The following is a 20,240-nucleotide window of genomic DNA, read 5'->3' on the forward strand; positions in this document are numbered from 1 at the left end:
ACATTGCTTTATTTAAATAGAGTAAGCCTTTTTCTGGAAGACAACATTGAAGCTCTGAGCAGAATACAGAACATTATTTGAAGGTGAGTGAATAAAACAGAGGCTAGATAACAAATTCGAAATGTTTTCCTGTAGACGGTAATGCTTTATTAACAGGTAATGCTTTATCTCACTTTCAGAAGACAATACTGAAGCTCATAGCACATAATACAGAGCACATACATAGCACATAATATTCATAGAGTGAGCCAGTAATACAAAGGCTGGACAACAAAAATGAAGTACTTACTTGTAGAGGATAAGGTTTTAAGTACAGGGTGGTTTAGTTTGGTTTATTGAGATTACGGCAAAGCAAACTAGGGCTATCTGCCTGAGGGGAGGGATGCCTTCGCGGAGGTGTTTCGCTGAGGGAAGGGATGTCTTCGTGGAGGTGTATACACGTTACACATGGGGAAAACCACGAAAATGCCCATGCAGCCAGCCCGTTCGCGGGATTCGAACCTCGGACCGAACTACCAGTGTTAAACGACTTCACCGCTCGGTCGCTGGTGGGCGCTTAAGTACAGGATGATTCAAAAATAATCCAGTAAAAATATAAAAAAACAGATTGAGCAGACCCAAATAGCAGATTTTGTAACAAAATGCATTTGCGGAAATGGCACGTTGATGTGGCGAAAAAGCTGTTGAGTGGTAGATAAAAGCATTTTAATGTCGTAAATAGCCATTCCCAGCGCGAATTTCGACCATCACTACACAAACGTGAAGGGTGCTTTCGTGGAGGTCTTTCTAAGGGAAACTGGCTCGTATGCACGTTACTCATGGGAAAACCACGAAAACATCTATGCAGACAGCCCGTTCGCGGGATTCGAGCTTCGGACCGAACTACCAATGTTCAGCGACTTTACCGCTCGGCCGCTGGTGGGCCTTCGAAAGGAAACGGAACAGTTACTTAAAAGAGGCACAGGATTCATTCTTGGTACTTCCTTTGAGTAGATGCTGTATTTTAGCCGCAGCCGCGTAAATGAGCTGGATATCGGCAAGCTCGGCGTTCGGGTAAGAATGCATACCGCTCTAAACTTATGTAGAGAATGACAACTTATGCCCACTCAACAACCCCTGTACTACCTCAAGGTTCCACCTTCGCATACACATTCTGTTATCAAATCTTCATATTTCGATCTCATCTACATTCTTTCCGGTTATTTTTTAACCCTTTGCGGCACAGTGTGTCCGGTCTGGACACACCTAAAAATTTCCTACTGTACGCACTGAAAAAATCAATGAAAAAGGATTTATAGGTTACTATAGGTTACTCTGAACCTTCTTTATTTATAGTAGATGGCAGATCAAGACAAACCCGTCCATATATTTTAACCATGTTTAGTTTTTTAAGACCCTCATTTTTCAAAGAAATCTTCCAGATTTTTTTAGGGTATAAAAGGAGTTGTTTGAAACGAAATTTCAATGTTATTTTTTTGGCTGTATTCTAATCTCCTTATTTTATATTAGTTTTAAACTTTTACCTTGAAATCTTGCCTAAAATCAAACGGCGAACCCTAGGTGGAACCGAGCTCACCGATAATCAACTGACAGTCTGTTTCTCCGCATCTCATTGGTCAGTTCATTGACAACGATGCTGTTTCAGCACTCTTTTCGAAGCTCTATTCAATCAGTGGGCGACTTTGGGCACACCTACAGAATTAAAACGATAAGTGCTATCTTCACAAAATTTTACTTGTGTGCTCCTCTAGGCTTAATTAGACTGCCTACCTTTATTTATTTATTTATTTATTTTTTTTTTAATCAAAACTCCGACTTTAAAAAGTAGCGTGCCGGAAAGGGTTAATCAACCTATGTAGCGTAGGCGAATTTTTTGATACTCCAATTTTATTTTTACTGGAAATGATTGGTCCAAGTTTTAAGGTTTTTTTAGCCATTTCTTTTCCCTTTTATGTTAGTAGAAGAGGGAAATTTTTTCCAATCCTGCAACTCAAAACAAATTAAAGGAGTTGAGAGCAGAATACTGCCTAGGATGTGTAGGTTTCCAAATTCTCTTTTATGTTATTTAAATCACTTTGTGAGAAGTTTTGCAGTATGAACTGGTGTATTTTCATACTGGTGTACCTAATACGAGGTGATACTTCGAAATATTATATTTGAACAAATGGGTGATCTTGCTGCTTTAAAATATATTGATAGCCCTTGAAAGAGATTTGACCATCAAGAGAAGTGATCGATCTCTGAGACTTCCACAGCAGTGTGACCTCAAACCATTTCTAATTCATCTTCGTGCTAAACTCTGATCAGATACAGGCTATTTAAAAATTTTATGTGCACAGATATGATTCTGGATACTGCCTTTCGGTTCTGTCCAATTTCCTGTACACTTAATGTTATTTTATACTGTGTAGAGTCATTAGGTTTTGATGCTGGAAACGTGAAAAATGAGCAATGTTCTCGCTGGAACTCAAACCTGAACCTCTCGAATACGCATAAAGTGTGCTACCGTAACATCACGCAGACATGCTGGAAGGCGAGAGAAACACTTGAAAAATGTGCAGCGTAGGACGGACAATATATTGATGAATTATAAACGGGCATTTTCCTCCTGTACTTTGAGTGAAAGGTCAGGATTGATTAGAGAAATATTCAAAAATGTCATCACTCCAATAGTCATGTACGGCATTGGAGCGAGGAATTCCAGAGCAGGGAAACTGAAAAAATTTCGTTAAAATTAGATTCTATCCAGGTGGGCTGGTGCCTGCTTTAGAACAGTTTCTAACGAGGTGCTCTGTGTCTTGGCTGGATACGAGCCAAAGACTGGAGTAATAGACATTTATACTGATGGCTCCGGACAGGATAACAATTATGGTTCAGCATTCGCAGTACTTTACTGTGGAATTGAATTGACTATGGAAAGTATAGACTGAATTGTGATAACTCAGTTTTTCAATCCGAATGCTGTGCATTCAATAAAGCCTTGATGTGGATTAAAGAAATTTAAGTGTTCCTACTCATTTAGTATTAAACAGGTTATCTTTTCTTCTTACGGTCATTGTCTAGTTCGATTTCTAAAAATCTATTAATTAATGAAATGAAAGAAAATTTAAGAAATATAAAGAAGAAACAGTGTATTTTGTTACATTAGGTCAAAGCTCATGTGGGTTTTGCCAGCAACGAGAGGGCAGACGTGCTGGCTAAGGAGGCGGCCATGGTGGACAATGAAAATTTGATAGAAATATCCGTTTCAAAGAAATATGCAATTAAAGTAATGCAAAAACATTATCTTGGTAAATGGTCTCAACAATGGAACAGTTCAATAAGAAATAAGGGCTTATTGGAAAATATAAAAATAACTCAAAAATGTCAATATATAATGATATAGATGTAAATCAGTTTGTAACAAATCATGGTAGATTTCCGGAGTATCTTAGAGATTTGGTATACAGAAAAATTCATTATGCTTAGCTTGCAATTCACCTGACTCCGGAGAGCACTTGAATTACTTGAGCACTTGAGCATTTGAATATAAATTAACAGAAAATGTACGACTACAAATGAAAATTGCAAATTTTGCAAATATAAGTTATAATAAATTATGTAAGTTTGTCAAAAACATTGTAGGAGTTATTAAGGGTAAACGGAGTGCTTGTGGTGTTTTTATATAAGCAAAATTACAACTATATTAACTAAAAATTGTCTTTTATTGTATTTTTATTTGTATTTTAGTGATCTTAGAATTTTTTAGAATTGATTTGGAGTTTTTATTTGTAATTTTATTCACTTATTGAGATACTAATGATTTTATGCCTTATGATGCTTATTCTATATGTTACATGTTCTTTTTCCTTGATATCTGTTAATTGTGTGGATATAGTTTGTGTTTTAATGTTGTGATTGTGTGTGAGTTTGTTTTGTGGTGAACTTAGAGGCGACTAAAACAAGATCATACGGTTTATTTTTAGACCAGCTGGAATTGGATCGTATTCCTCTCATTCATACCTTATGTACTCCGCATTTTAAAGGGCGACTAGGAATTAGGGTAGGGTACCCAACGTTAAATCCTGGTGGTGACTAATTATTGTTTATCACCTTTATCTTTAAAATCTTTTATCTCTTTAATATGTATTATATAGTTATATGTAGTTATTTACATGTAATTACATGCTTAAAATGTATTATATAATTACATGAATCTTAAGTTGAATTCAGTGAGTTCAGAGCAGCGTAAATAAAAGCATAAAAAACTTAATTTATTAAGGGTTCGTGTAAACAGCTTTTCTTTTGACATGTTTGTAACTGAGTATATATATGTTTTTTAAGTTATTTACAAAATTTTGTTCATTTATTGAATACGTATGTTTTTTTAGAAAAGTAAGTTTCATTTCTTTGAAGTAGCTTGTTTCTGAATAAAAATTTGGCATTCAAATAAAAATCTGACATTTAGAAAGAGTGATGAAAATAGCATGGTGAGCCTGGAGCTAATATACAGATTAAGGCATTCAAATTATGTCCATCCCCACATTTTCCAATTAACTCGTCTGGATAACGTAAAAGGCACGTGAGAAAGTGGGAGAGATATTTAACTGCTGCTGGAAAATGTTAGGAATCATACTAAGAAGCTTTTCATTTTCAAAAATAGATGGAGCCACATGAGCACATTCTTATCTTCTAAGTTTACTTATCTCTCAACAGATGGCGGCACTGGAGCCTTCATTAAAAATCTCTGAATTCTAGCACAGTATGGGTACAAGTACGTTCCTATTCTAGTAGATTCGACTCCCTTAATCCTCAAGATTTAGAAAAGTCAAGAATAATATATTGGTAAAGGCCGCAATAGGCCGATTACCTCTTACCCGAAGTTAAGACATAAGACATGTTAGGAATCATTCTTGCACTTACTTTTGTGAGTGACAGGAAATGTTGCTGATCTAAGCAAATTTGATAGAGGGCAGATTGTAATGACCCGAAGACTCGGAACGAGTGTCTCGGAAACTGCGCAATGAATAGGGTGCTCACGATCTACCGTTGTTAGTATTTATGCAAAGTGGATAAATGACAGTGAAACCAGCAGTAGACGTCAAGGTGAAGAACTTCAGTGCATAATTAAAAAAAAGTGACGTCGGAGACTGTCCCGCTTGCCCGACAGCAAAATCAGCGCCAGACAGTGGCTCAGATGACAGCCCAATACATTACAGGTCCAAGTGCAAGTGTTTTGGAACACACATCTCTCCACACAGTGCGGATACTGTGTGGAGAGATTAGATTATTTCGAAGCAAGAGAGATGAAAAATCAGCAATGCCCTCGCCGGGACTCAAACCACGGACCTCTCGATACCCGCCGATCGTGCTGACCACTACACCAAGAAAGCTTGCTAAGAAGGCAGGAGAAATACCTTATATATTATAACCTTATAGACTCCCCCTTTTAAAGGCGACTTGGGATTAGGGGACGCAATCGCCAAATCCTGGTGGTGGAGAATCATCATCCACTACCGTTTTTAGTTCGCGCGCCAGTCTAGATACATTAGGTATTTTTTTAAACAGGAGACAGGAAAAATGAGCAACGCCCTCGCTAGGTCTCGAACGAAGGACCTTTTAAGTGTGCTGACCACTATACCACGAAGGCATGCTAAGAAGGCGGGACAACTACGCCTAACTACAAACGTGATTGTCAACTACGCCTACAGTGGGCTCGGGAAGCATATTTCACAAGTGCACATCTGTGTAGCCACCGAGGGAGTGGCTTCTAGGATGGACCAATAAGAATCCAGTAATATTTCTGTCATGTCACATGACCTTTCGGGTGCTTTAATATTTAAGAAAGATGGTCGAAAATATTCTGCTACGCAATTTTCCATGTGATAAATATCTGAACCCAAATGCAATCTTTACATAAGACCTAAGCGTATCGGAAAAATATTTACAACAATTATAAATGTAAATGGAAGTCAGCAATTTTTTATTGCAGTCTATATGAAAAAGATGTTTTATAATAATAACCAATGCAGAATTTTTATTCAAAGTGAACTTTACTCATTTGCATTCGTATACATTTAGCGCGTTAAATTTCATATTTAATAAATGTTCACTCTTAAATGTACTGTCTACACAAGAAATGCTCATCAAACAGAGTGAATTTATCGTATTCACAACGAGTATATTCAATTTATTCACATATAATTTTTAATGTTAACAATGGATATAATCAGATCATATGTATTCTGAATCTTACACTTTAAAAATCAAAAGAATGCAAGCACTGAAATAAGAAAACACTAGATTCATTGTAACACTTTCAGTCATTCTCATCACAATTAAAAAAAAATATACACTTGAATTCTCTTAATCCACATAATATGCCGTGAACATCAATCCTAATATTATGCGTGAAAAAATTCGCGAAAGTGAAATGTCAGCGATTAATCAAACTCAGAAAATGAAAGCACTACGAGATTTTCTACTGTTGCGCCATATATTTATAATTGCGAAACAAATGCAAATTAAAACGCAAACAATATACGCTCACAAGCACGAAGATTTAGTGTCACAAGAGCAATAGCAGCTCATTGGTCCATTTTCGAAACCCCTCCCTCAGTGGCTACGCTGATGTGCACTTGTGAAATATGCGCTCGGGAACATCGAGACTGGACCATTGATAAGTCTGGTCGGATGAATCACGATTTCTCATTCACCACATCGATGATCGTGTCAGGGTACGCCGTCTTCCAGGCAAACTGTTGCTCTTCCTTGTACAACAGGCTACACACATGTTGCTGGTGGTGGTATCATGCTTTGGGAAAGTTCTTATAGGCGGCTCTGGGACCCTTAGAAATGGTAGAACAGGCCATGAAAGCTGTGGTCTATCTAAACATAATTGCAAATCAGTTGCGCTTTTACATGGCGACTGTTTTTCCATCTAGAAATGGGGAACCTTCCAGCAGGACAACACCCCATGTCACAGGGCTCAAATTGTGTTGAGTGTTTCGAAAAGCATAGAGATGAATTCCAATTAATGTTCTGACCACCTAACTAGCCCGATCTTAAAACTATACAGCACATTTGGGATGTCAGTGAGCGGCAGCTCACAGCTCAAATACCACCATGTCGAAATACCTCGTCTTTGTGTGACGCTGCTTAGACATTTGGTACAACGTGTCTCCAGTCATCCACCAAGAACTTGTGGCATACATGCTAGAGTGAGTTGCAGCTTTTTTCCAGGCCAAAGGTCGCGCAAGTCGTTATTGAGAAGGTGAACACAATATTTTGGCTACTTAAGTATATGTCTCATCATAAAAAAAAATGTATGGTTGATAACGTTGAAATGCATGCTTGACAATGATAGATAACTTTAGTTACCTTACGCCATTGGTCAGCAACATGTTATAAGCATCTCGTCTTTAAAACAACGGTCTATTTAGAAGATTTTTTTCATCTCTAATTTCTTTCTAGGCTACCTATAATTTGACAGTTCCAGAGTGGGCCAAAAATTCCTGGACTGATATGCGTTACCTTCACGATTTCTCTTACGCTTGGAAATTCAAGACAAGGCATTTGCAACGACTGCGAGGAGGTAAACGATTGTAGCTCTGATCATACTTTTAATTTAAAATGGATACTAATGATTTACTTATAGATAGGTAGAATATATTTTTATCCTTAAACATGTTAAAGATTTTAATTCCTTTTTGCTATTCTTTTGTGAGAGTATAGTTTCCTGTGAATGATACTTGTAGGATTCTATTATCTTTACTTAAGTATTTTAATTTGTCATCTTTTCCTTCCTGTCTGCTTTCCCTGGCGAGCGTGTGAATAAGTTAGGGTGTGTAATTAAACTTGAAAGTTCTAGTTAATTTATGTATCCTTAGCTACTAGAACTTTAGTGAAGTGTCTAGCGACTATTCGCTGGTCTTCTTACAACTGTGAAATACAAATCCAAAGAAGGGTCAGAAGAAATACAATTCCAAAGAAGGGTCAGAAGAAATACAAATCCAAAGAAGGGTCAGAAGAAATACAAATCCAAAGAAGGGTCAGAAGAAATACAAGTCAAAATACCCTTTTATTCCTTCAAAGAAATATTACAGACGAATTCACAGGAAAGTCTCCAATTGGGCTTTAGCTCAAGATAGAAAATAAAAAAACTGACTCAATTCTAATTAGTAGCTAAACTTTAGCCGAAGCTGTACAAAAATAACTAACCAAGTTGGCCCGTAATTAAACCTCACCGGTGAATACCAACATTTACGGCCGAATGTAGCAAGATAGGCTTAAAGCAACGGACTGGCCCGAACGCAGAACACGCTGTACTGAGAACTTCCTAGCTCTCCTACGGAAGTGACCGAACTTCCCATTAAATACTGGCTCTACTTCATTTACATAAAATGCGATATGGAAATCTCATTCTGGAAGCGAGCTGTAGATGGAAAACAAGAATTTAAAAGAAAGGTTTTCAAAATTAAAAATAATTATTAGAAAATTAAAATAATTCCCACAAACTGAAGTAGCGAAAAGGTTAATCAGAACATATTTTCGCTATTGAGTGCGCGAGTTGCTATTGTTTCCAGCTGTTTGACTTTTGAATCTCGACTTCGCGTTATTGCCACCGAAATTATATTATTTTCTCGCCGGTGTAGGTTTCTGGGTCAGCCTGCTAGGTAAAATTAAGTTGTGTAGACTTGCACTAATAGTTACATTTAAATGCTGAGATTGATAACATAATTTTTAATTCGGTCCATGCATCCACATGCAAAGGGAGAGAAAAAGCCGCTTATACAGGATTATTCAGAATTCATCATAAATATTTGGTGGGGAGATAGGGAATAGGAAAAGAAGGAGATTTCACATAGGAAATGCATGGGCGCATATTCCATGTAGTAGGGCAAAATGACCCAGTTCAATAATGGAAAGAACACATAAAAAGGAAGTAGTAAGGGAAAAAAACATTTATTATCTTACATGCAACATTTCTTTGCATCGGTTTTACAGACCTACAAGAGGTGCTCGAACTGCTGACCATGTACTAGAATGCATGACTCACAATGGCGTTGCATGGACAACCGGACCTTCTGGAATATGCCTGGCATTTACATGCATATCTGCAAGTTCATTCCACGTATACCGGTTCATGTTATTTCTGCAAATTCACCTAGTCGAATGACGACTGGCTGCACACATCAAACAGTTCCGCTTATGTATGGAAGTTGTATACACATAGCGCCCTCTACAACACCATGCGTTCGTCTGCGCCCATACTTTCCTATGTGAAATCTCCTTCTTTTCCTATTCCCTATCTCCCCACCAAATATTGAAGATGAATTCTGAATCACCCTGTATATTTAACAACTATCTGGCCTTTTTAATTTTTATCATCCTGTAGATAGAAGGAAATTTAGTTCATTTGCTTTCGAGAATACATCTAAAAGATATATCAATGCAGTTAGACGCATATTATTGGTAAGAAATTCTTCATTAATTCGCTTATAAATAACGAGATTAATAATTAAAATATTTGACAACCAGCGAACTTTAGAATGAAGAATCATATACTAAGGCTGTCCAAAGGCTTTTTCTTAATCAAGTTGATTATCTTTATGTTGTCTTCTAACACAGTTCTGGATTTAGATGACAAACACTTGGTGACCAAGACTTCCATATGAACGAAACGTTGGGCCCAGGTAACGTCAAATGCCAACAACTCAGCTTCAGTTACAACAATCTTTGTCTGTCTTAATTTACTTTGTCGGAAAGCTGCAGTGGAAATATTCAGAGCTTAAACTGCGTCAGTGCCTGGCTCCGTTGCTTCTCAGTTTCTAAGGTGCATCGTAATTATAGCCAGGGAACAACCGCAGCCCTAAATAAAAGAGCACTTTTTTTATGTGAGTTAAACGCAGTTTCAGCGGGTAAATTTTGTTTGAAAAAGAAGTGATCGAGGCTAAGGCTTTTAAGAAAAGTCTTCAGTACACGTGTCAAAGGCTTATTCTTTAGGTACTGCAATGGATTTGTAACAGTTTTGTTTCCGAAAGTACTAAAAGTGATTGCCTTGCTCTTGCGCATCCAACACTAGTGACTTTCACTGCAGAGTGTAGCCAAATACGGGGACAAAAATTGACCCTTGTGCAGAGCTTTCCTTTGTTCTCATTCGGAATTTTTTGCCCTGCCGGCCTTCTACTCGTCTGCTAAAATTATACTGGCAGGTAATTGTGTTCAGAAAGCGTTGGACACTTCTCTCTTTGTTTTCGGAGTTACAATTCTCCATTAAAATTTCTTTCATTACTCTCATATTGCTCCTAGAATTCTCTCTGTTCTCATTAGTGATGATTTATTCATTTTACTTTTTTCCACTGGTGTGCTGGAAAAAAAAATGGTTTTTGTTTCACACACCCCTTTAAGTAGTACGTTATATCTTATAATTAGGGCTTGAATTCAGCCTTAGACAGGCTGAGATACTCCTTAACTTTTTAATGAAATTGCGAGTGCAGCCGGAGCCCCAAATAAGACGAGGTTTGATATTTCTTTTATTTAACTATTTATTATGAATTTAATAATTTATTAAACCTTTATATTTCATAGAATTTTAATTTAATTTAATTATTAGCCCAAAGGGCGTTAGACCAGAAAGACTATTAATTTCGTTTTGGCATTTTGCGTTCAAAACTTTAAACCTCCGTTCACTCTCCAAACTGTTGCCGCCAAATATTACAGTCCTGAGTTACATTTAAAGAAATTAAGTAATGAAGAATCTGCGTAAATGTATGTATATTTCTAGCATTTATGATAAAACGACAATTTCCATAGCCATCAAATTTTGAATAACGTACGCTTCCACCCGAATATGAGCATCTGGAGGCCCAAATTTGGAATTTGGGTTTTGTTTCATTATCTATTTAACATTTTGTAAAACGTTTGATCAACAAACTCAACGATTTCAAAGAGAGCAATGGCAACACTGTACGGAAAAGAAACATTTCCATCTCCAGCGCACGAGACTGTATATCGGAAATTCTAAAGATATGTCGTAAACTATTTTGCGATATTGCTGTTGAACTGAATTTTATGGTTTAGGTGTGAAAAACAGGATATTTAATAAATAAAGGTACTACATAAAACATTAAAAAAATGCCCTTTTGGGCGTAATGTAAAATCTGAAAGCTTTCAGATTTTTTAATTATTTAAATTATTAGTTAGTTAATTTTTTTATTTATTTATATTTTTCTTTTTTTTCTAACGGCGTAGCATGGGCTCCGACACGTCTGATTTTAGAATTTAAGCCCTGAAAATATTCAAAGAATAACCTCCACACTGTTTCCAGCTGCTTTATGTGATCCTATAGAACTTAATAAGTAGGTTCTCCATTTGTATGTAGATGACAGTCTTTGAATGTAGCATTACCTTTATGAATATCATCATAAAACTGGGATGGTCTCCGGCTAGGTTACGTGTGCGGCACCAGAATGTGCAGCAAAAGAAAGCTTAAATGCACCGCAGTCATACAATTTTAAATCTCTCTTTTGTAGCTAAAATTAGAGTGGGAAGTTCATAGGTAAGGTAATCGGCAATAAATTTCATAAAATTTCAGTCCTAGGAGAAAAAATAATAGATGGTTGCTATGTGTTATTTCCAAACTCTGAGATTTTTAAGCTATAGAGTGGTATACTCACTAATTTCAGTTTCCTTTTTTGTCTTTTTTTTTTTATTTATATTTATTTATTTATTTATTTGTAAATCGAGGAGGACCCCAAGAGTAGACTTGGATGAATATTTGTGGTTTGTGAACTACGTTGAAAGAAACATTTCCGGGAAACTTCGCTTTCAGCAAATCTGATTGGTTGACTTACCCCAAAACTTTTCAGAATTAAATGCATTGTGTTCTTCCGCCTACTCTCAACACAGTATGGGCATTTTCGCCAGTGTTATAACACAGCGTCCAACGAGAATGTTACAGAATCCTCACTTTTAAACCAGCTGGTAAAACTCGTTTCTCGGAAAGTTTCGTCTAGCTTTGGGCGATGCTAGATGAGATAACCGCACTAAGCTTGAAGATTTGGTTGTGTTTATTTGATTATGGGTAAGCACACGTAAACTATCTGCCTTGTCTAAGGGAAGATATGCCTTCAGGGAGGACTTTCTAAGTGAAACTGGCTCGTATCCACGTTACATATAGAGAAAAACCACGAAAACGCTCATAAAACCAGCTCACTCACCAAGATCAAACCATGTCGAACTACTAGTGTTCAGCGTCTTTACCGCTTGTGGGGGAGTGCTGAAGGGCTACCTGCGGTACCGACGAAACTGGGTTGGTATTCCCGTTGCTCAAAAGTAAACCACGAAAACAATACATAGTTAGCCAAGTTCAGCAGAAGAAATAATCTCTTCAGTTATTGAGTTCAGAAGGAACTGCTGAAGGACACAATCAGTTTATCTCTATTGAATTTATCCAATACCAATTTATCTTCCTATTATATCCTGAATGTTTTGAAAGACACTTATGCTGAAATTGTATTTGAGACTAGATAAATAATAGCGGAATTAAAAAAAATTTTTTTTTACTTATTATGCTGTGAGCTCATGTTAGTTGCGCTGCGCTTTTCAAACCTAAACTACGCTCCTTATAAAACGTTGATATTAGAATTATTAAATTATTATTCAGTGGTTTTGTTCAGTCCTAAGTGTTCGGTCCTGCTCAATGTTCTTGACCATTTCTTTACAGTTATTCACAGAACTTAAAACAACAATTTCACTTATGTTTAACTTTCTTTCTTCTTTCAGCAGCATTAATTTTACAGTTAGTTTTCCTTTAGGTCCACTCGTTGATTTAACTCTTAAAACAATGAAGAAAAAAGCTGCGGGAGAGTTGGAAAATAAGAAAGTCTATATCTATTCTACGGTAAGTAATAAAACTAGGAAATTCCTGTTTAAGTTAAGAACAATCCCTCTACGAATGATGATCATTTAGAACTGAATGGAGGGTTGCTGAATTATAAATGTTATTACCAAAGAGTCAAATTTATAAACATTTTTCACTTATTTTAATTAATTATTTGTTTAAAAATCAATGGTAAAACTGTGAATATTATCAATCAACATTATTTATTGATTGATTCATAAGTCTACTTTTTATTTACTTCTATTATTAATTTTTATTGCATTGTTTTTTTCTTTATTTATTTTTATTCTATATGCTTTTTCTTTTATTTATTTCTGTTATAAAAATAAATAATAAATTTATTTCTATTATAAAATAAGTTATAAAACGATATTTTTGTAATTTGTGAAAATCGAATTTATTTTTAATGTTTTGACGTCATTTAAATTAATAGCACTTAAACATTTTAACAGCGATTTCATGTCTACTGCTGTTTTTGAAGTTACAATTCTGAGAATATTTGAAAGTGTCCCTTCATTTACTCGATTTGATAAAACAAGTATCTTCAAATGTATATTATAAAAGTCCATTTTCTAAGAAATGTGTATTCTTACGGGATAATTTTTTTTTAAAATGAGATTCAAACTTCCAGCGCTGTTGGATCACATGAAAATTAAAATGCAGCCTGAACAGCAAAATCTGCTTTTGGAAGCTGCACATTGCGTTTGAACGGATTACCGAAAATGGTCCTTTTTGTGCGCACAAAATATTTCAGCAGCGTTAATTTTACAATGAGTTTTTTTAAGGTCATCTCGTTGACTTAATTCTTAGCTGAAAAAAGAAGTTGCGAGAGACCTTAAAAGATGAGAATATATACGTACGAAACTTCTGAAAGAAATCTTGAATCAGCAATTAAACTCTAAAGTTAGATCTTCAATGAGATTTCTTTTGGAATGGTGTTTTACTGAAGAAAGTGAACTGGAAGCTTATAAGGAAAGTTCAAAGATGATTTCTTTCAAGAGTTTTTGTGGTTTCAGAATTACGAGGTTAGGTTACGAGGCTTTTTTTATTATCTCTGGTATTCTACCAATTGATATTGAAATTTTGAGTAGCATTGCCATACAGGAGAGAATTTGCAAGCAGTCTTGTCAACTTTTCTTGACGGCAATTTTCCAGTTTCTTTTTTACAGTATTTTTTTAAAAGGAACATTATACCAGTTGCTTTCTATTCCGATGCTATTCTTGAAGAATATTAATTAATTTGTTTTACTGACGTAAGCAAAATGAATGATAAGTCAGGCCTTGCTTTTATTGTTTATTTAAATAAACAACTATACAGTATTAGTGATGAGTGCTTTGTTTTTCAGGTTGAGTTGCTGCACTTAACCCTTGCTGTGAAATGGATTCAAAATTCTTGTACGGGTTTGAGAACAATGTGCGCTTTAATATGTAGATAGCTGCGTTTAATATGTAGATATGTCTTTCTTCGCTACATTTACAACAGAAAATCGATGTTCCAGAGAAACTTGCTGTTGAAACGCAACGAGGAAATTAAAGTACTAAAAAGGTTATTATTAAAACCTTGCAAGATCTTGATATAGACATGCATTTTGCTTATGTGCTTGAGCAATGTGGAAATTTCGGAAACGACAGGCTGATGCTCTAGCAAATCTAATCATTAAGCCTTTGCGGCACCTAAAAATTTCCTTCTGTACGCACAGAAAAATTGAATGAAAAAGGATTTATAGGTTACTATGGGTTACTCTAAACCTTCTTTATTTATAGTAGATGTCAGCTCAAAACAAACCAGTCCATATATTTTAGCCATGTTTAGTTTTTTAAGACCCTCATTTTTCAAAGATATCTTCCAGAGTTTTTTTAGATTATAAAAGGAATTGTTTGAAAAGAAATTTCTGTGTTATTCTCTGGCTGTATGCTAATCTTCTTATTCTATATTAGTTTTAAATTTTTACCTCGAAATCTTGTCTAAAATCAAACGGCGAACCCTAGATGTGCCCAGACCGGGCTCACCGATAATCTACGACAACTGAGAGTCTGTATTCTTTGTTTCTCCGCATCTCATCGGTCAGTTCATTGACAACAATGCTCGTTTCAGCACTCTTTTCGAAGCTCCATTCAATCAGTGTGCCACTTTGGACTATTCCACAGAATTAAAACGATAAGTGCTATCTTCACAAAATTTTACTTGTGTACTCCTCTAGGCCTAACTAAGACTAATTAGACACTAGGCCTCTAGGCTAATTAGACTGCCTACCTTTTTTTTTTATCAAAACTCCGACTTTAAAAGGTAGCGTGCCGGAAAGGGTTGAACTTCATATTGATTCAAATCTTCGTATTCCAATTTCTCACTGGAATTGCCTTTATAAACATGATGCTATCTATATTTTGATCAGGGAATATCTTGCGTCACCAAAAGCGCAATGGACAAAAAAGTTTTTTCCTAACAGTTTTTCACAGAATAAAAGCTGATCAGTTTTTAACAGATTTTAAATTAACGCAAATTTTGTCAAAGCATGGCAATTTTAAGAGCTATTTAAAGAGATGTAGACTTGCTTCTAGATCTTTGTCCATCTGCGGTAACTGTGAGAAGATGCTATTCATATCCTTCTTGAGTGTATTCATCATATCCAACAAAGGAAGATAAATCAAGGCACTTTAAAGCACCTAACTACCACTTACTACTTGTACCTTGACCATCAGTTTTTATATATATATATATATATATATATATATATATATATATATATATATATTTCTGTGACACGAGGAGATGTAATTAGAGTTAAGCAAAATAAGAGGGGGCGAGATTTCTACGTGTTTTATGCCGTTTACGTTTTCTTGCGGCTAAATAAAGTAGCCGCTTGCAAACTCAATTGAAATAGTTTCAGTTTCTTCTTGAAGTTAGAAGCTGTGCTGGAAATTTGTATGTGAGCGAAGTGTAATCAAACGTAATAATTTCGTAAATTTAAATACATGAGACCATTCTGAAGACATTTTCAAGTAAGCGAACAAAATGTACTATTCAAGCAGTATGGAAAATAAAATCAATTGAATTAGATAAAAATAATACTGTGTTACCCCGAAAATAAGACTCAGTCGTATGTTAATTTTTTCTGCAAAAGACACTATAGAGCTTATTTTCAAGGAATGGCTTATTTTTCATGCACAATAATTAACATTTTCTGTTCAAGAAATATATTTCTTCAGGTTCAAGAGATACATTTATCCAAGTTAAAGAAATACATTTATTCAAGTTCAAGTAACATTCACAAATGACTAAAATCATTTGTTTATTCTATGTCGCCTTCTTCTGAAACATCGTCAAAGCTCCAAATCAAAAATTCCGACCTGAATGTATTGCGACTTTTTCTTCAAGACCATTGAGCCCAGCTTTTCATGTTAAGCAATAGAGGCTCCTTTGAAATGAGCTATTTTTGTACATATACTATGTAGCCTGCTCCTAGAACACTGACAACACAGCTGTCCGTTATTTTCTCCCAAGGGGGAGCATTCTTCACCTAAGTAATGACTTCTTGTAGCTTAGGCTGCAGAAAGTTTCCTCGTTGATTTATGTCCATTCTGTTTTCAATGTAGTCATTGATTTCCATGTACACATACTTTTAAATAGCTTGTGTATTGCAATATAAAGAGTTTTTAGGCATGCAGTCCTTCCTTCAGGAATTATTATTTGATTAATTCTTCTTTCTGCAAGGAAGTTCTTCATGGTTTTAGCACGATGAGTGCTGGCAGAATCCCACATTAGCATACCTATTTCATTACTGCTTTCAGAGATTAGATGAAAGTTCTTTTGATCTAAATGGGTAACGGTGAGGACAAAATACGTTTTCTTCGAGCACTTTCATAACCAGTGGAGAGAAAGAATTTCGCAGCGGCATACAGCTTATCAATGGTAATATCCACAATATAGATGCTTAAGAGTTGGCACTACCATCAACGAAACACTTGAATGCAATTGCAAGTTTAATCACTTCAGTATCTTCCAATTTGAACAGTGTTATTGATCTTCTTAGAGACTGTTCATATTGCTGAAGAAAGCCATCCACACAGTGTTGTGACGCTTTGAATTCGTCTGGCGATATGTCTGTCTCTGATGCCATTGCAAGGACAAATACTTGAATCCATCCCTGCGAACAACCAAACACTACTGTATTATCAGCAATCCATCACAGATGATGTATTCCATCTCAGGAAATAATGGTTGCCGACCTGATCCACACTTACAGCCCCTGGCATTTCGTCGTCTATATGTTGACTGATGTTATTGTACTCTGATCGCCATTTTTGAAACATTTGTGCATCCAACTTCGTCTCTTTGCAGAAAGCTATTTGAATTTTATCCTTGGAGGTTTCCTCAGTTCTCTGACAATCTTAACTAGGGCTTATTTTAGGAGTAATGCTTATATTAAGATTACTCTGGGAAACTCTATCAGATCTTATTTTTCGATTAGATATAACTTTCGGGGAAATTCGGTACATGGGCCATAGTAAATAGCTTTGTTGGCTGGATTCCTCCTGCCATGTACTCATGATATATATACTCTATGCATGATATATACTCTATGCATATATATACTACTGCATGATATATACTCTATGCATGCCAGTTGTACATTTGAGTCGCTTTGCACACTCTGCAAATAAGAATCCGATTATGACAGTCCAAAGTTTTAGGTAGAAGGTTTCCCCTCCCAGATCCAAATTTCTTCTTTTTATGAGTAAAACAATTACTAAAAATTGAAACATTAAACATGATATTCCTGCTGTCTAAAATCTGGACTTTAGATTGAGGTCTTGTGAGTATTTATCAGATCTGCAGAGAGAGAAATCTTAAAAAATGCAGAAATTTTAACACCAAAATAAAAGACTTCAAGAAAATATTGAGAGATAAATTTATAAATTCGTTCCAAATGCACCGAAGATTTAAATATAGAGTATACTTAAATGCATCAAAATACTTAAATTTAAAAAAAATTCCAGAGAAAGGAAAAGGCATGTCACTACATTATTTAATAAAATAGTTTCCAGAGCACGTTAATTTTCTTATCAATAAACAACTATATGATCACACTAAATATCATCTACATTTCCAAGTCCACTGATGAGTTCACATCACGCACTGCGAATCATAACCACTGTGACTGATACCTCAGTCTCTTCGAGTCTTCACTTTACCTTGTCCATAACTTTTTTAATATTTCATAAAAATTAAATAAAATTTATTAAATAAAAATTTTTTTAAAATTCTCACACGACAAAATCTGAGCTAGCCACATTTCATCCAACCGGAGAATCACATTTGAAAACCATCTCCTAACTGACGGTAAACCTACAGTTAAAGAAGTACAACTAGGATAAAACTGTTCTGAAGAAGAGCGAACCATTCATATGTTTGCTTGTGAAATGACACTATTAAGTCGTTCTGCTCACAGCGCTCTGCCAGTATACCAGTTTTTCTTCCCCCACCCAACCTTTCTCTCTCTATTTTTTCTTTTTGGTTGCTGTTGTTGGATAATAGACTGAGCTTACAAAGATATATATGAAATAGGTTGCAGAGTTTTGAGTTTAAAATTCTTTTCAAAAAGACAAATCTAAATGGCCATACTAATGAATCAGAGCACTTTTCCACTCATAAAGTTTATAAAAAGAGGGCGCCCTCAACCGTAATTAGTACCATCTTAAAGTGACCAGAGCGTGTACAGGTAGGTCCTTGAATAACAGGCTGAGTGATTTCCTGAGATTTATAGATGCTAGAGGTGACTGAGGCTGTTTCCTATAATAGGCACCGACTAAAGGCATTCTGGGAAGCAATTCTGTCAAGCTTTCCAGTTTATTTCTCGAAGAGGAGCCTTTTAGCAGGTTGTTTCGAAATGCATACAACTTTTCTGTAGATAAACAAAAATCAAAACTTGAGGATATTATTAAAAGCATAAAATTAAGTAGAATGAGATGGGCAGGTCACATCCTGAGAATAAATTCATAACAGTCCTTAATGTCTTTGATGCAAGTCTTTTTTATGGAAGATCATAACGAAGACCTAAAAAAAAGATGGAGGGATTGCCAGGATGAGGATTTTGCCATTCTAAAAATTAAGAGCTGCAAATCAGTTGCTTTAAGAAAGGCGAAGTGGGAAATACTTCTGAAGAAGGACAGGGGCTACAAAGGGCTGTCGTCCCAAAGCTGATGATGAACGCAAATCAGAAATTTAATTCTTTTCCCTAATTTTAAAATATAAACTGGCTTCTATTAGAATTTTGTAATGATTGCTACAGTTATCTTATTTAAAGAATCAGTCAAAATGTAAGAGAGGTATTTGTTTCATGTTTTGCATGCTGCTTTCAATGCGTTGTGTTTCCATTACTTTCCAAAATCTGATTTTAAACATTTTAAACAGCAATTAATATTTTCTCTATAAATCTTCAAGGCAAAACATTCGGTAAATGTTATTTTACTTATAAATTTTAAAACTTACTGTAATCATTTAAAATTATGTCATTTGATATTTTCATAAGGTAATTTCAAGCAAAATTTTGCTTTGATTGTTGCAATTTAAATAGCAGTAGCTTGTTGTGCAATTAATGTGCAAAAATTATTAATTTAATTAACATATGTCTTTTTTTTCTTTTCTTTCGGAAGCATGATTTTAACATTGCCGCCTTCCTGTCAACTATGGGCATGTGGAATTACTTGAGACCTGAACCAAGCGCAACAATTTTGATTGAATTGTACGACCATGAAAATAACTACTTCGTCCGATACCTGTATCTGAACTCTACTATGCCAGAGAGAGAGCCACAGTACATAAATCTGTTGTATGTCCCGGGATGCGTCGAATTCTGCCCACTGAGTTACGTAATTAACTTGATGAGCAATATGATCCCAAATGACTGGGATGGAGAATGCCTATTACTGTAGCAAAGATATTTGAAATATGCCATTTAAAAACTTCATGCATTTAAATGTACTTTTGAGTGAATATTTTGCTACCATCAAAATAAAATAATTTGACACATTGTTTTTGTTTATTATTTATTTATGTTATAGGGTTACACTAAATCTGGTAAGGCTATTTTAGTCCTGTAAACCCTAACACACGTAAAGCGAGTTATTGCTATGTATGAGAACAACGCCAAAGTCTTGAGAAGATTGCTCTTGTGATAAAATAACAACTCGTAATGATGTAAATAAACAGCAGGTGACAGGTGAGAGCGAGTCCAGACATCTGGCGGCTTACAAGGACTGTTCGGATATCGTCCGAAATCCACAACTGTACAATGCAAGACGGCCCAGAAGCATGGCTTCGGGAGTTTAACAGAACAGAATAGCATCATGCATTGAA

The 20,240-nt window shown here is 35.5% G+C and overlaps 1 protein-coding gene across 1 annotated transcript in view; it reads left to right on the plus strand.

Moving 5' to 3' along the window:
- The window catches only part of LOC118204791 (prostatic acid phosphatase-like), a 34,189-nt gene extending 14,273 nt beyond the window's left edge, over positions 1 to 19,916 (plus strand). Inside the window, exons 7-9 of the mRNA XM_035377085.2 lie at positions 7,453 to 7,573; positions 12,798 to 12,883; positions 19,538 to 19,916. Coding sequence (XP_035232976.1) covers positions 7,453 to 7,573; positions 12,798 to 12,883; positions 19,538 to 19,816 — 486 coding nt within the window. The 3' untranslated portion in view covers positions 19,817 to 19,916. The remainder of the gene's footprint in view (positions 1 to 7,452; positions 7,574 to 12,797; positions 12,884 to 19,537) is intronic.
- The last annotated feature ends 324 nt before the right edge of the window (positions 19,917 to 20,240 follow it).

The sequence above is a fragment of the Stegodyphus dumicola genome, chromosome 3 (assembly GCF_044657685.1).
Source record: "Stegodyphus dumicola isolate Sdum_Otavi_A_Nest chromosome 3, ASM4465768v1".
Taxonomy (NCBI): Eukaryota; Metazoa; Arthropoda; class Arachnida; order Araneae; family Eresidae; genus Stegodyphus; species Stegodyphus dumicola.